At 42.2% G+C, this 17,217-nt stretch overlaps 1 protein-coding gene across 3 annotated transcripts in view; it reads right to left on the reverse strand.

Annotated features, from left to right (window-relative positions):
* reln (reelin) overlaps positions 1-17,217 on the reverse strand; it is a 343,770-nt gene that overhangs the window by 83,624 nt on the left and 242,929 nt on the right. For all 3 annotated transcript variants that reach the window (XM_078235653.1, XM_078235652.1, XM_078235651.1), the window contains exons 34-36: positions 11,471-11,659; positions 10,913-11,186; positions 3,944-4,084 (exon numbers count right to left, since the gene is read on the reverse strand). In XM_078235653.1, coding sequence (XP_078091779.1) covers positions 3,944-4,084; positions 10,913-11,186; positions 11,471-11,659 — 604 coding nt within the window. The remainder of the gene's footprint in view (positions 1-3,943; positions 4,085-10,912; positions 11,187-11,470; positions 11,660-17,217) is intronic.

Here is a 17,217-nt window from a genome sequence, read left to right on the forward strand (position 1 = left end):
CTGGTTTTTTTCCCCTCCCAGAGACCAGGGGAGGCAATGTTAGTCAACATTAAGAGCATTCAAATGGTTATTGGATAAACATATGGATGATATTGGAATAGTGTAGATTAGAGGGGCTTTAGATTGGTTTCACTGGTCGGCGCAACATCGAGGGCCGAAGGGCCTGTACTGCGCTGTAATGTTCTATGGCCTAGTGGTATTATCGCTAGACTATTAATTCAGAAACTCTGGGGACCAGGGTTCAAATCCCACGACGGCAGATGGTGGAATTTAAATTCAATAAAAATTAGCTGGAATCAAGAATCTACTGATGACTATGAAATCATGGTCGATTGTCAGAAAAACCCATTTGGTTCACTAAATGCCCTTTAGGGAAGGAAATCTGTTGTCCTTATCTGGTCTGGCCTCCATGTGACCCCAGAGCCACAGCAATGTGGTTGACTCTCAGCTGCCCTCTGAAATGGCCTAGCAAGCCACTCAGTTGTACTGCAGCGTTTCAAGAAAGCAGCTCACCACCACCTTCGCAAGGGCAACTAGGGATGGGTAATAAAATGCTGGCCAGCCAGCGATGCCATGTTCTACAAATGAATAAAAAAATAATTACGATGTAAAATCAATCTACCTGTGGACATGTTCCAGAGATGACATATAATTATACAGAAGACAGTGAGAGTAAACTATAAAATCAGACAACAAGCCCATTTAAAGGAGTGTCTGATACCCATAAAACTAAGAAGATAACTTCAGCCGACCTGAATTTGTAACAATCATTCATTACTTGGTAAATACACTCCAAAAACATTCTAAGCACAGACGGATAGTATTGTACACAGTTGCAAAGCATCAGTCAGATTGAGCAGTTCAAACCACATTATAAACTATAACAGCTAAAACCCAAACAACTGAGCTAGATTGTTGCTGAAAATTGCCTGTATATTACCTCCACTATGTTCAGCTTTCATACAATCGTTTGTGTGCATTTTCTATTCCCCAAACACCAACTTACTTCTCATTTCCTCTCTGTACCATCAGAAGCGACCCTTACATTTGTGTTCATCAAGGTGAAAGATGCCAGCCATTGTCTCACACAGTGTAAGGTACAGAGTAGGATATATGCAGAGTATAACTTCTATTGCTCTACCCTGGCACCACATTCTAATTCCAACACCATCTCCTGCAGAATCATACATTTCAGAGGTTGAAAAGCATAAGTAATAGACAAAAGAGAAGGGAGACATTCATTCCAATAGTCTACTGGATTCATACCCATGGACTGGCCAAACTGGAGAATTTCACGCACACATTCCATCATTGGATTTGGTTACCAATTTCCTGAATATATTTCTAATTTGGTTTCTGAGACTAAATCCAAAGAACTCCAACCAAAGCTAGTTCCAATGATATGGAATAATATAAATACGCTGCAGGTTGGTACATGAGAAATGTAAATATCACACAAACAGCAAAGAGGGTTATTTCTTTTTCCACCGTTACATTCCAGCCACACAGTATGCCCCTGGGTTTGAAGAGCGCAGTTTGTTATACCTGCTGTTGCCTCTCCTGACACTTTAACAAAGATGAAGTGAGACTTGCTCCCAGAAAAGCATCAATTAAAAGTCTGTCTTTTATTCATTCTGTTCTCAAAACCACTCAGTCATTCAGTCTTCATAAAGCCTTCAGGAACTGAAAGCATTAAGCTCCAGGGCAGCCGCTGCTCTGAGCTCCTCTGAGTTTTGCTGCCTTGCTGTTCATCTAAGGGAGCAAGCTTGGTAAATGTAAAACTAATCTGAATATCCTTTTTAAAACAGATATAAAACCGTCAGGATCCAGTGAGACAATTAAACTGAGTGGACTTACTGAATGGAAAATTATATGTGAACTGTTAGTATTTAACCCTGTAACTGTGTAAACCTATACTTGTCCATCTTGTTGGGTTATTTTGTACATAACATTTAGATAGCAATTCTCATGTACAAACCTTCCTTGGAAGAAGAGTACAAACAGGCAATCCATTATCAGCCAGTTAATACTACTGGCAAAAGTTAAATTTACCCCAATTTTACTAATGAGCAAAAGCAATTCAAAAGGTTAAAACGCCTTGAGCAAAAAGTGGAAACGTAACCAAATATCAAATTCTTGTAGAAACTGTAACCACAATTTGATTTTTAGTTACTCACTATGGGTGGAAATATATCATTTTTTGACTAAGTGACAACCTTACCCCACTTTCCTTGCACAGCAACCCCCTAATCTCCATCAGGCCAGCACCCCCCCTCCATCCCCACCTCGCACTCAACCACCCCGCCCCCCCCCCCCCCCCCCCGTTAAACTTCGGACCTTTGTTGCAGTAACTGCATGAATCCTGCAGCATTGTGCTGTCCAGATAAACACTAGTGTGTGGCACTTGGGGAGCGGGGGGGGGGGGGGGGGGAGAGAGAGAAAGAGAGAGAGAGAGAGAGGCCCCTGCAATCCCCAACTCCAGGTGCAGTACTGATCTGACTCAGTGACGCAGGAGGGTCTGTGGGTCCAATGCAGTTCATGAAGCCAGCTCGGCATGGAGATGGAGGCAGCAAATACAGCCCGGCAGAGTGGTGAACAGTGCATTAGGAGCAGTGCAGCATAATGGCAAAAAGGTTTTGTTGCATTCACCTTGAAGTCTCTTGCAAATTGAAGACTTCCTTGTGCATGACACTCTTTATCAATCAGGTTTCAGACTGACATAATTCCATGCTGGCAAGAGGTGAGATTGAAAGGCCTGACAGAGTGCCTGTGGGCTGCTATTTTAATGAGCATTCATGAAATGCAAATGAATGCAAATGGAGTTCACGTCACCAGCCAGTGGGAAGAGTGACCCACCCTGAACTCCCCACTGGCAGAACTGTATAGTGATTTTACACTGGCGGGTTTCTGACTTTTTGGCACCTGCTAGATTCTCCACTTCTACTTGCCACCAAACTCGCTGCAGGATGGATGGGAGAATTCCACCCTCTGTTTCTCTCATGAGGAATTCCAGTCTTCACCTTCGAAGATCTCACCTTGGAATTCTCTCCAAACATTGCTGCACCTTGGACTGCCTCAATGAATACTCATTGCGCAGGCTTTTATCCTCGACGCCTGAGCCTCCATTCCCCTGGATTCCTGAGTCTGCACTCAAGCACCAATTCACAAGCACAAATTCAGCTCTTTGCCACACTGAGCAGAATACCACTGCTCCAAAGGGTTACCTTTGCCCCCAACAGCCCACAGCATGGAGTTACCAAACTTCTACTGCCTTCTTCAACTGTCAGGACTTCTCCTGAGCCCTCTTCGATCACCAATGCTTCTGCTGAGCCCTCATCACTTAAAGTCTGCCATCCTAAATTGACCTTAGTGTCAGGGGGATTAGCAGTGCAAATACATGGGGTTACGGGGATAGGGCCTGGGTGGGATTGTTATTGGTGCAGGCTCGATGGGCTGAATGCCTCCTTCTGCACTGTAGGAATTCTATGCTCTGCGATCCTCCGTTCTGCTTGGAGCCACTTACTCTACTTTTTCACCTAAACCTGGAACTCTCCCTGTCCCCTCCCTTTTCGGATTATGGTGCACTGCTCCTGGGGTATATGGCCCCATTTCTACCCAGTTTTCTCTTTGCACAGCTGAACTGGGCTTGTCCTCAGCCCAGAGAACTACAAACACTGGATTGTCCATGCGCCGCCCGTGCCAGATCCAGCAAAACTTCCGAGGTGTGCTGGGAGTTTTAGTTCTCAGCTCCCGATGGCAATGAGGTAAGTTTCGATCACGTAATGAAAACATTTCTCAATCTTTTCAGACCCCCTGATATTAAATTAGATTGGATTCTAATAGGCTGCAGACAGCAGCTGAAAAACGTGATTGGTTTACAATATTATAGAATCACAATTACAATTGGTTTACAATATTATAGAATCAATGTTTTCATACTCACACACAGTGACCCATGTCACAAATGCCATGACCAGAACACATCCAGGGGCATGCTGAAGCAAGGATCACATTATCAATGGCCCAGTTAGCAGTCCCATAAGAGTATTCTGCTTGAATCCATCTGAAACGGGTCCTCGGAGAACTAATTATAAAATAGAAGAGTAAATAAATATCAAATGGATAGGTACAGGGTTAAAATAACATTATCAGCATGCAGTACTTTTAAAATTGATAATTTAAAATTAGCAAGAAAACCCAAATCCAGTCTTGGTGGTGTAATAGTATTGTCACTGGACGAGTAATTCAGCGACCCAGGATAATACTCTGGGGACCTGGGTTTGAATCCCACCATGACAGATGGTGGAAGCTGAATTCAATATAAATCTGGAATCAAATGTCGACTGATGGCCATGAAACCATGGTTCATTGTCCTAAAAACCCATTCTGTTCACTAATGTTCTTTAGGGAAGGAAATCTACTGTCCTTATCTGGTTTGGCTTATACATGACTCCAGACCCTACAAATGTGGCACGGTAGTACAGTGGTCAGCACTGCTGCTTCGCAGCTCCAGGGACCTGGGTTCGATTCCCAGCTTGGGTCACTGTCTGTGTGGAGTTTGCACATTCTCCTCGTGTCTGCATGGGTTTCCTCCGGGTGCTCCAGTTTCCTCCCACAGTCCAAAGGTGTGCGGGTTAGGTGATTGGCCATGCTAAAATTGCCCCTTAGTGTCCGAGATGCGTAGGTTAGAGGGATTAGTGGGTGGGATAAGGGGGTGGGGTCTGGGTGGGATTGTGGTCGGTGCAGACTCGATGGGCCGAATGGCCACTTTCTGTACTGTAGGGTTTCTATGATTTCTATGTGGTAGACCCTTGTATGTTCATGGCCTAGCAAAGCCTTTCAGTCCAAAAGAATTAGGGATGGGCAGTAAATGCTAGCCTAGTTAGCGACACCCACATCCCGTAAATGAATAAAAAAAACAAGCACTGTTCTGGCAGAATCATTTTCTTGCACAAAAATGATTAAGCCAACCATAAGAGGAGAGGAGTGAAGGCCAACACCAGTTGTAAACAAAATGCACTGCTTAGCATTATATCGCCATCATAACTGATACACAACATCTGCTAGGGAATTTGAGAGAAGTTCATCTGTACAGTTCTCACCTGTCATCAACAGTACTTTTCAAATGCATAAATTCTTAGCTCCTAGAGATATAATTATGGAAGTTAGTACTCTTGCCTTGGGCAGTGATTTCAACAAGGATCTGATTGTTTGAGTTCTATGATCCAGAGAACATCAGAGGATCTAATCCTCAAGCACTCTAAAGTTATATATACTCTGTTCAACAATTTAAAGATGCACTTATCCTTTACTCCACAATCTTTTCATGTACAACATTATTCCCTTGTTTCCAGTGTACATTTGTTTGACTTCAGTAAATACAAGTTAAATAGATTGAAGGCTGCGTTTGAATCCAAATCCAATGCCCAAAATGCTTCTGAATGGTCACTGAATTCAGTGACCGAGAGTAATTCTCTAGGGACCCAGGTTTGAATCCCACCATGGCAAATGGTGGAATTTGAATTTGGGACAGGTTCCTCTGTACAGCTCTCACCTGCCGTCTGCAATACTCGTTCAAATGCATAAATTCGTCCAGTTACCATCCTTATTTTCCACTCTGCATTTCACAACTTCTTGAGTATACTCTACCTTTGTATAATTAACAATTTGTGACATTTTCATAATAACATTGATCTATTTGTATGAAATTACCCTGGGGTGTTAGCTTTTGCAGGTTACAACTCCTGGCCAGAATTGGGGATTAGCAGGTCATGCTGCTGATGTGGGAAATAGTTTCAGATTTATCAATCATTCCTTTGCTATCAGATGCCCAACCAGAAGAAGGCGGCAACTCAGAATTTCTGAAAATAAAAATTGCTTGTTCACAATTTTGAACTGCCTTGAGGATTTTTTTAACTATTTGGTCTCCAATATTTCTCCCAATGCCCCCTCTGAAGCTGGTAACTCTTGCTGTGTCCAGTTTTATGGGTGTCCATTCTTCAGGAGTGAGGTGTTAGGAAATAGAATCATATAATCCCTTCAGCACAGAAAGAGGCCATCGGCCCATTGAATCCGCATCAACCATTCGACAGAGCATCTTACCAGGCCCACCCCATCCCCATAACCACATGCACTTACCCCACTAATTCCCCTAACCTATGCATCTTGGGATATTAGGGGGCAATTTTGCATGGCTAATCCACCTAACCTGCATACCTTTGGACTTTAGAAATAGTTTAAGTGATCTATATTTGTAGGGGTGTTGGAAATAAAGGTGCAAGTTTAAATTGAAGTTTTGTGTTTCGGCATTTGAGTGCTAAGAAAGGATTAACACTTCAATTTAGCTTCATGTTAAACAATGGTGCCAGCAAGTTTAGTTTCACTTTAATCTTTGCCTGCATTGTAATGAAGGTTTTACGATTAAAAAGCAATGATAGGGTTTTTAAAAAAATACTAAGCTGTTGCTTCGCAACCAGAGGCCCACACTGGGAAAGCAGAAGCAGCTAGAGTCAGTTTGAATAAAGTGACCCAGAGGCAAGAAGCATTCTACAGAAACTGCCAGTACAGGCAGGACAATACATAAGGGCAAAAAACAAGTCCGAGAAACTGTGGGAGGAAGTCCCAAAAACCAGACAGTTGGGTTAAAGGAATAAAGAATAGGAATCTGGACAAGGTAATGTTTGGTGAAAGTTTAAGCAAAGAGCAGAAAAAGGCTTTGAATTAAAGTGACAACTGCATGAGACATATTTGAAGTCGGCTAGCAAGAAGCCAGGCATCTTGCTAGCCTGGCTTCTTGCTAGTCAGCACGGCTTTGTCAAGGGCAGGTCGTGCCTTACGAGCCTGGTTGAGTTCTTTGAAAATGTGACCAAACACATTGACGAAGGAAGAGTGGTGGATGTGGTCTATATGGACTTCAGCAAGGCGTTCGATAAGGTCCCCCATGCAAGACTTCTTGAGAAAGTGAGAGGGCATGGGATCCAAGGGGCTGTTGCCTTGTGGATCCAGAACTGGCTTGCCTGCAGAAGGCAGAGAGTGGCTGTGGAGGGGTCTTTCTCTGCATGGAGGTCAGTGACCAGTGGAGTGCCCCAGGGATCTGTTCTGGGACCCTTGCTGTTTGTCATTTTCATAAATGACCTGGATGAGGAAGTGGAGGGATGGGTTGGTAAGTTTGCTGACGACACCAAGGTAGGTGGTGTTGTGGATAGTTTGGAGGGATGTCAGAAGTTGCAGCGAGACATAGATAGAATGCAAGACTGGGCGGAGAAGTGGCAGATGGACTTCAACCCGGATAAGTGTGGAGTGATCCATTTTGGCAGATCCAATGGGATGAAGCAGCAGTATAATATGAAGGGTACCATTCTTAGCAGTGTAGAGGATCAGAAGGACCTTGGGGTCCGGGTCCATAGGACTCTTAAATCGGCCTCGCAGGTGGAGGATGCGGTCAAGAAGGCGTACGGCGTACTAGCCTTCATTAATCGAGGGATTGAGTTTAGGAGTCGGGAGATAATGCTGCAGCTTTATAGGACCCTGGTTAGACCCCACTTGGAGTACTGCGCGCAGTTCTGGTCACCTCATTACAGGAAAGATGTTGAAGCCATTGAAAGGGTGCAGAGGAGATTTACAAGGATGTTGCCTGGATTGGGGGGCATGCCTTATGAGGATAGGTTGAGGGAGCTTGGTCTCTTCTCCCTGGAGAGACGAAGGATGAGAGGTGACCTGATAGAGGTTTACAAGATGTTGAGAGGTCTGGATAGGGTAGACTCTCAGAGGCTATTTCCAAGGGCTGAAATGGTTGCTACGAGAGGACACAGGTTTAAGGTGCTGGGGGGTAGGTACAGAGGAGATGTCAGGGGTAAGTTTTTCACTCAGAGGCTGGTGGGTGAGTGGAATCGGCTGACATCGGTGGTGGAGGCAAACTCGTTGGGGTCTTTTAAGAGACTTCTGGATGAGTACATGGGATTTAATGGGATTGAGAGCTATAGATAGGCCTAGAGGTAGGGATATGATCAGCGCAACTTGTGGGCCGAAGGGCCTGTTTGTGCTGTGGCTTTCTATGTTCTATGTTCTATCTGTGATGATCCTAAAATTGGTGACCTTATTCCAGCCTGTGAAGCAGTCGTGTTCTGTTAGCATGGCTGGGTACCTGAGAGATTGTGTGGCAGCTTGAATGCACAAGTTGAACCAGGGTAGCGGAATACTGAAAGGAGCGGTTGAAATCCTGGATGTGGATCCTTGGTGAAGGCATCCGAGACAACGTATTGTTTGAGAGAAGCTTCTCAGCATGTTCTACGAGAGTGGAGTTTGGAAACCCTTGTGTCAAAATCAGAGTTGCAGTGAGATCAGTTGGCTCACAGTGTGACAAGCAACTGGGGGGATTTGGTGAGAAATCCACAGAAGATGTATTGGGTTGTACCTCTCACTTGGTTTCAGAGTGTGGCTGAGCGCATTTCATCTATTGGTTTACATGGACTGTGTACTTACTGAGAACACTAAAATATAAGGTAGATTTTGTAACTTGTGGTATTCTTACAAATCTTGTATAGCTTTAAATGTATAGCTGGGGTGAAGGAGTAGCGTATTAATCTTTTCTTGTCTAATAAGTGTTTTATTCTTCTGTTAAAAGCTAACTGGCAATCATGTGACTTTATTCATCCTTGTCTCTAAACAAAAAGTAAAAGTTTGGATCTATCAAGCTGTGTTCCACTTTGGGACTTCACCGTCCAGTAGTGACATCAGCTGGGAATGTAACAGAGATTAGACAGTCTTCTGCTGTTCACTATTTCTGGTGAAATTGTAAATGCATTGGAAAATGGATTTACAATTTTGCTGTAAAAACAGAAAGTATTTCCCTTGAGTTTCCACGGCCAGTTTAGTTGTGATGGCGATGGCCTGTATCACATTTCAGCCTGATCCCTTTCTTACCGGATATCCACATAGGCACGCTTACAATTTCTGTTTCTCTCTACCCATGGAATACTAATGCCAATTATAGAGCAGGTAATGGAAAATCAACTAACTCAATATACTCCAGGGATCAAACCTAAGATCTTCCTGTGTTCCACGGTTTCTATATCCACTGAGCATCATTAAACATTGCTTCCTGAAATAAAAATGTCCTTGTAAACATCTTAAACACACTTGGGTTATACTGTAAGATTTGTCTTCCAATGGTAAAAGTAAAGGAATTGCCCCACTGAATTGGAAGATTGCCAACGTCATTTCATTAGTTAAGGCTAGGAGAGATAAACTAGGAAATTATAGACCATTAGTCTAACATCTCTTGAGGAAGTTATAAGAATCCGTTCTAAGGGATGGGGGGGGTAGTTTTTCTGTCCCATTATCGGCAGGCAGGAATTGCTGCAGGGGCAAAGAATCAAGGGGGAGTCCCAAAATGGTTTCCACACCGGTGGGATTTCCCCAGTCGATTGACCCTGTCCCCTGCCAATGATGTAATGAGGTTCCAGCCATGAATGGTCAGGAACCCCGCTACCATACATTTAAATATCATTAGTGGGCTTCCCCACTGTATCATTCCCCAATGTAAGGATTTCCCACCCCCCACTGACATTATGTCACATCGGTGGAGTTTACAATAGGTCTGGATCAATAAGGACTTGGCGAACGGTTCCCGCTGTGGGTGCACAGTTAAGTACAGCCTTCAGGGAGGAGAGGGTCATGTCCAGGCAGTACCTTCACACTGCTGGGGGTTAGCACCGAGAGGGCTTCCGATGTTCGGGTTGGGGGTTCTCTGGAGGTGGGGGGTTCCATGGGGGTGAGGGGTGTGTGACCATGGAGAGGGGGGGAATGTGCATGGCGGGGTCTTTTTTCTATTTTTATCTTTTTCAGATCAAGGTGCCCTTTAAAATCGCACCCCTATCTGTCAGGGACTAAGGTTGGCTGCTAGGCGGCTTTATTCAAAGCTCGCTCTGCCAGCATTACGTCAGGGTCCCACCACTTCCATTGTTTTTTCCAAAGTGCTTGAAAATTTGGCGGGAAAAGCTGGCAGGGAAGCTGGCGGGCTGTCCTCCTTGTTACCCACTGAGTCAACACTGAAAAAAAAATCATAAAATTCCGCTCAGAGGGACTGAACATTTGACAAATATTACCTAATCCAAGGAAGACAGCATGGATTTATAAAGGATAAGTCATGCCAAATAAACCAATTAGAGATTTTTCAGCAAGTGAGTAATTTGGTAGATAAAGGAGTGCCAAGGAGTGTTATCTCTCCAGAAGACAGTGACAAGCGAGACGTGAAGACATTAGAGACGGTTAACAAAAATGAAGACACACAGAATTAGAGGCAACCTACTGACATGATTAGGGAACTAGTAAGGAGATAGTGGACAGTCAGGACAGTGGCTATGTACTCCAATTGGTAGAATGGGAGTTCTGGAGTTTTGTGTTCAGTTGTGGGTGCCACACCTCAGGAAATAAATATTTGCCTTGGAGTGGATGCAGCGTAAGTTCACTGGAATGATGCCCAGGCTAAAAGAGATAAATAAATGAAAGGGGAAGATTATAGACGAGGTTGACATTGCCTTTAATATAGAATATTATGAGGTGAACTTAAGATGAATGAATGAGTTGACAGGATAGACAGAAGGTATTTCCTCAGATGGAGGGAGTCCAAAACAGGGAGGCTAGAGCTGGGACAATCGGGGGTCACGTCAGAAGGCACTTCTTCACACAAAGGATAATGGAAATCTGGAACTCTCTCCCACAAAATACCGTTGAGACTTGGGTCAATTGAAAATTTCAAAACCGAGACAGATAGATGTTTGTTAGGCAATAGTATTAAGATTTCTGAAATTAGGTCAGGTATTTGAAGTTAACATAAATATGCCATGGTCCAATTGTATGGCCGAAATGGCTTGCGGGTCTTAAGGAGCTGGACTTTTTCCTAAAAGCTTACATGGTTCCTGGAGATAGGTAGACAGTGACATGCTTCCAGTTCTGGAACCTCTGCGAGGTGTAGACTGAGCTTTCTGTGTAGTGCAGACAGCCAATGCTGGGAGGAACACACTCCTCTGTTACTAGGTGCCAGTCTTTGCCTGTGTTGAGGGAGTACTGCAGATGGATGCCATAGGAGTCTGGAGACTGACTGCCACAGCCTAGATTGAGCTCAAACTGCAAGAACGTGGAGGCAGTGACATGGAAGTCCCAAGTTTCTGCAAACCGGGGCTTGCCTAAAAAAACAGGAGAAACAGAAGCATCAGAGATGAAAGACAGTTTGCATTTGAGGGTTGCGAGGGTCTATGATTTGAACATTATTGTTTTATTATTTTAATACATCATGGAGCAAACATTCAGCTCTCAGGCTAATATTATTGATTTTCATATAAATTTTATATTGATTCTGTGATGCCTTTGTAAGTAATCCTTTGAAATGCAAGCTAATGGGTTACTGTGCTCTGAAAAGTTCTGAACAGTGCTAAGTAATTCATGTTTGCATTTTTGTCTGATAACATACCTATATTAGCATTAAAAACCAATGCTGTATCCTTTGAGAGGCAATACATTTCTGCCTTGCCCCCTTGAATACGATACCAGTTGGTCTGCAAGTCGGAGGAATCATCAAACGTATCCTGAAAATCGGTATGGGAGCTATCATTCATTCCAATCAAGACATCATCTAAAGCCCACTGTGCACTGAGCCTTCCTAAAAAGAAACAAAATTCAAAGTTAGAGCACATGATAGGACTCAAAATATATTAAATTACATCTGATCACAAATGAATCAAATTAAAACAAAACATGTTTTGAAGGCCGTAAGATTAATGCTTTCTTCACCCGCATATCACCAGCATGATATGCAAAAAGATTGAAGGCTAAAAATTATTCAGCAGAAGTTTAAACAAAACAGTCTCCTGCTGCCTATGCCAGCTTTTTGCTCCAGTAATTCAAAACTTATCCCACTGTTACACTCGGATCTTTCACTGCTTTTAATGTTAAATCAATTCTTCCCTTGAGAGTTTTTTGCCTCAAATCTTCCTTTAGCAAAGCATTTCATGCCCAAAAGAAATTTCCTTTCCCTTTCCAGCTAACTAAAATTGTTAAAATAATAATCCACTCATCACTAATCTTACACTATCAAATTTTTCCTGGCTATTATAAAAAAAAGCGTTGATCAATTTTAAGGAGCAGAGAGAGAAACTCAATGAGCTTTATCTGTCCGTACATTAATCCGTGCAACACTAATTGCTGATTTTTATATTCATTCAGCTGGTTTGTAATAACACAACTACTTTCCACATTGCTGAACAAAATGGTTAACTGCAGAATAATAGGTACAAGGTAATAACTTAACTGAGTTCAAATAGACCCTCATAGCAGGGCTTGATTAGTTTAATTCCAAGTGTAAAGAAGAATCTTATCACTTTCTGTTACTATATAAAGTAACACTTACCCTTTCATTTTAAGTGACGTGGAAGAGGGAGGAATTAGCACAGATACTGACTTTCAGCAAGTTGCATGTTTTTGGGTATAATAGTGCTCACTGAAGGATTAACAATTCCTACATTCTTACTTCAAACTCATTGAAAAAAATCTACCAAGAAATTCCATGGCCAATATGCAGAAGAAAATGTCATATCTCAGTAATCCACTGCAAATTAAATTTCAACAAATTTGCAGTGTTTACATCATTAATCTAATATTTCAGTCAAGTTATTATCAAGTAGAAGAGGATGAAGTGTCACAGATGGCGATGTCAATTGTGATGCTCAACATTAAAATGTGAACATTTAACACCATGTTAGATCAGACTTGACAGTCAGTATTGAGATCTTTTAGGATTTTCCTTTCTTAATGGTCCAATTACAATTATCAAAAGTGGATCGACAATTTTCCACCATGTTCCAAAAGCTGTACTCCTTCTATTCTCTTATTACAGATCCGAGAGGAATCAGTTCCCCCTTTGCAACAACTTTACCACCAGACTGAATGCAGTTTTGCACAACAAAACCAAATTCTCTTCAAATAGTGAATATTACCACACTGGTGTACATATTAAAACTATTAATAGCTTAGTTTAGAAACAACAAACAATATCCAAAATGGCAAGTGGTAGAAGCAAAATTTAAGTACAAAATAAACACAATAAAATTGTTCTATAATTGATAAATTTCAATTGATAAGAATGACTTCTGATTTGGTTCAAATATTGCTGTCAAGTGTTCTTTTAATATCTGCTATCAACTTTAGTGAATCAGAATAAGGATTCAAAGACTTTGGGAGAGAAATTTAACAATGCTTCATCAATGATTTGGGTGTAAGATTTGAATATTATTGTATATAATGGCTTAATAAACAGCAGTCATGTGCTAGAGACTCTGTGGAGCAGATGGAATAGTCGTATACAAGTGAGATGTGCTTACCTATTAGTCCATTATATAAATAGTGGATAAAATGGTAATACAGTCGTTTTGAAGTAACAAGGCTGACTCAGACTAAATTTACATGTGAGCTGAGGGAAACCTTTCCAATAGGGATTAGGCCACGAGACAAACCACAAAACAGTTATGGTGACTAATTGTGGGTTACGACCTCCCCCCATCCCCCCCCCCAAATTCCAATCTCATCTGGAAGTGTACTGGCTATCAAAGTGGAAGCTAACAACTTTGAAATGTTCAGAGGGTGAACATAAAACAGGCGTTAGGTGCCCTGCAAATGCAAATTAGAATCCTTATATCGGTTCAGGACCCAGATTAAAATGTATCCACAAGTGACAGGAATTTACGATGTTCATGTCCTGACTGCCTGCTTGTTCTGGGTGGCCTGCAGAGACTGCAGGAGGTTACACAGAAAATTGTTTGGTAGTTGCTTTCCAGTGGTGGCTGAAGGAGCAGGAGTGTTTGCCCAAGTTGCACAGAAATACTGGGTTCTGCTGCCAGCCTGAGCCCAACAACTTCTAGCTTTGCTTTCCACCTATCAGTGGCTGGTGTCAGAGCTGGGAGGATTTGTTCAGGTCTTGATCAATGAGGTGCAGCAGAATGTCCTTCGGGTGCCTGGAGATCACCTCTTAAATGCATATGGGATCTGACCCTTCTGCAACCAGAGACACTCCACTTTTATTGTGTGATGTTGTCTGTGCCCGCATGCTATGTAATGTAAAGGTGCCTGGCAGAGCAAGGGTTAACTTGGAACTGATGTATAGAGTCACATGTAATAGACTGAGAGAACACTCTATAAGCAGCCCGCATGGAGACAGCAGCCCCTTTTATCCCACAGGAAATGGGATCTGTAAATAGTTAAAGATTAAGAATAAATGGTTCATGTTTAAACATTTAAGTCTCAAGATCAGATCATTGAGACATCAAACGAACCCATAACGCAACGGCATTTATTCACCTTCTATCATTAATTCACACATATAGCATGGAGCGGAAACACAGCAGCGTGACATTAAATATACACCATACATTCACTGTGACTGAAATAAAGACAAATCACACTCTTTACTGTTAACATTTGCTTTCAAAAATTAGCATTTTCCACACAAACTTAATAATAAGAATTGTTTTTTGAAAAAAGAGAGAAAATAGCCAATTAAATATGAAGGGAAACTTTAATTGGTTAAGAGCTTATTAACCCTTTGCTCCTTCTTCTGATAGCCACTCTATTCCTGATTCTTGGTCAGTTCCCTTGTCTTCCTTCAGCACCAAGGCTTGTTGTGATCTTCCTAAACCTAAATCTGACTCCTTCCACAGCTATCCTGTGTAACTTGAAGCACAGCACCACTGTTGTGCGTGGCTCTCTGTGAGATACACTAGGACAACTTTGGCACAGTTTTAAACATTGCAATCATTGTTTTGGCCCACTATGTCTGCCTTAAAAGGTTGTTGCCTCATGTACTTTGGTTAGGCTGTTTGTAGAATTGCTGGGGTAGGTTGAATATTGATGTCATAAGCCATCGTATAAGGTTAACACATATGTTTGAGTAGCCAAATATTGTTAACTTGGAGAAAGTGAGGAATTTATGTTTTCCTTAAGGTGTAGGTATTGTAACCTAAAAACCATTTAATAACATTGAGAATTCTTCAGTCATTGTCACTGATCATTTGGAGTTTTATGCTGATGTGGAATATTTCAAACAAGCTTAATGGAGACTAGGATGTAGATTGATTATCCCCTGGTCCTTAGGAACATCAAAGAAACCATGTGTGCCTCTTGTGCCCTGCTGCAACCTGATTCAGAATTCAATAGTTGTGAAACAGGGCAGCTATGACCTCAGTTTGGAGTGGTGAAAGGCAAACTGCATAATTCTTGCAAAGAAGACCATGAAAGGGGCTTGTGGCAAAAAAAAATCAAGTCTTGCTGCTTTGACAGCTATTGGCATTGTAGTTTGGCCATCATTCCTTTCAATGCCAATCTGGTCCCAGGATGGTGCATGGTCACAGAATCATTGAATCCCTACAGTGCAGAAGTGGCCATGCAGCCCATCAAGTCTGCACCAACTCTCTGACAGAATCTCTTACCCAAGCCCTATTACTCACCCTATCCCCACTCATTTCCCATTATTAATCCATCTAACCTACACATCTTGGGACATGAAGGGGCAATTTACCATGGCCAATCCATCTAACCAGCACATCTTTGGACTGTGGGAAGAAACCAGAGCAGCCGGAGGAAACCCACGCAGACACAGGGAGAATGTTCAAGCTCCATACAGTCACCCAGGCCAGAATTGAACCCAGGTTTCTGGAGCTGTGAGGCAGCAGTGCTAACCACTGCTGATCTGTGGATGCCTTGATGGGATGTAGTTCCCTTACTCCTTGGCAAGGTTAAGGTAGGCTCTGCTGAATGTGGCAGATGCACTACTGGCAGTAGCATGTGGAACATGATGATTCCTCCTCCTGTAACACTTTCAGTAAAGTTAACGTGTTGATGAATCCATGCTCCTGTGTGAACTGAGACAGTTGAATGACTCTTTCAAGTGCCTCTGCCCTGCTATTTGCTGAACTTCTACAGGCTAACACTTCTTGCTACCTCTGCTGGATCTCCCATTACGCTCTGTTATTTTTGCACCACCTTCATGACAAATGTCATTAATGGGAAGTTGGCTGAGGAGAAAACATGAATAAATGTGCACCTTAGTTGGCGATTAGAAATATTAAAAATGTTCAATTGTAAGAATGTGTAAGAATGTTCCTTAAACCAGATTATCTCCTGGAGCTTTGTTGGACCATGAACAAAAATTGAGTGAATCCTACAATATTTTGCTAATACACCAAAGTAGTCTAGATTTAGCACATGTGCATTATCTCTAATGTAATAATAGAAGAAATCCATTTCCCTCGGCGTCAGAAACTAAATATCTGGGAGCTCTAAGATCTTTTCTTTCCTTGATTAAATCAAGCATCACATTACACAACTTTTCTAATTTAAGAAATTGCTGAAATAAATCAAATTAATAACAGTACAAAATTGTGTCATTTCTTATCAATAAGTAGGTACATTTTAAGGATTGCAAACAAGAATCGATTAATTCTGGCTACAGATATGCACAGTGCTATTTGCACGTGCCCACCAGTTTTTAGTTAATTGCTATAACATCTCAGAATGGAACAAACCAATTCTTTATGGAACAAGGAAATGCTACTGATTAAATCAATGAGTCAATTTACAACTGAAATCAACAAACCATGTGCTTTGAACGTGATGTCAAGCCCCACGGCCCCGGTTATTATGAGGCACTGTGTGTGGAGCCAGGTGAGGTGGGTGAGGTCCTTAATGAGCACTTTGCATCAGTATTCACAAAGGAGAAGGATACGGTGGATGGTGAGTGTAGAAAGGAGGATGCTGACATTCTAGGACATGTTGAGATAAAAAGGGAGGAGGTATTGGAGGTTTTGAAAAACATTAAGGTGGACAAATCCCCAGGGCTAGATCGGGTCTATCCCAGAATACTGAGAGAGGAGAAGGAAGAAATTGCTGAGGCCTTGGCCAAAATCTTTGTATCCTCCTTAGCCATGGATGAGGTACCAGAGGATTGGAGAGTAGCTAACATTGTTCCTCTGTTTAAGAAGGGCAGAAGAGACAATCCGGTAAATTACAGGCCTGTGAGCCTTACATCAGTGGTAGGGAAATTATTGGAGAAAATTCTTAGGGATAGGATGTACTCACATCTGGAAGAGAATAGGCTTATTAGCGATAGGCGGCATGGTTTTGTGAAGGGGAGGTCGTGTCTCACAAACTTGATTGAGTTCTTTGAGGAAG

The sequence above is a fragment of the Mustelus asterias genome, chromosome 19, assembly GCF_964213995.1.
Source record: "Mustelus asterias chromosome 19, sMusAst1.hap1.1, whole genome shotgun sequence".
NCBI lineage: Eukaryota > Metazoa > Chordata > Chondrichthyes > Carcharhiniformes > Triakidae > Mustelus > Mustelus asterias.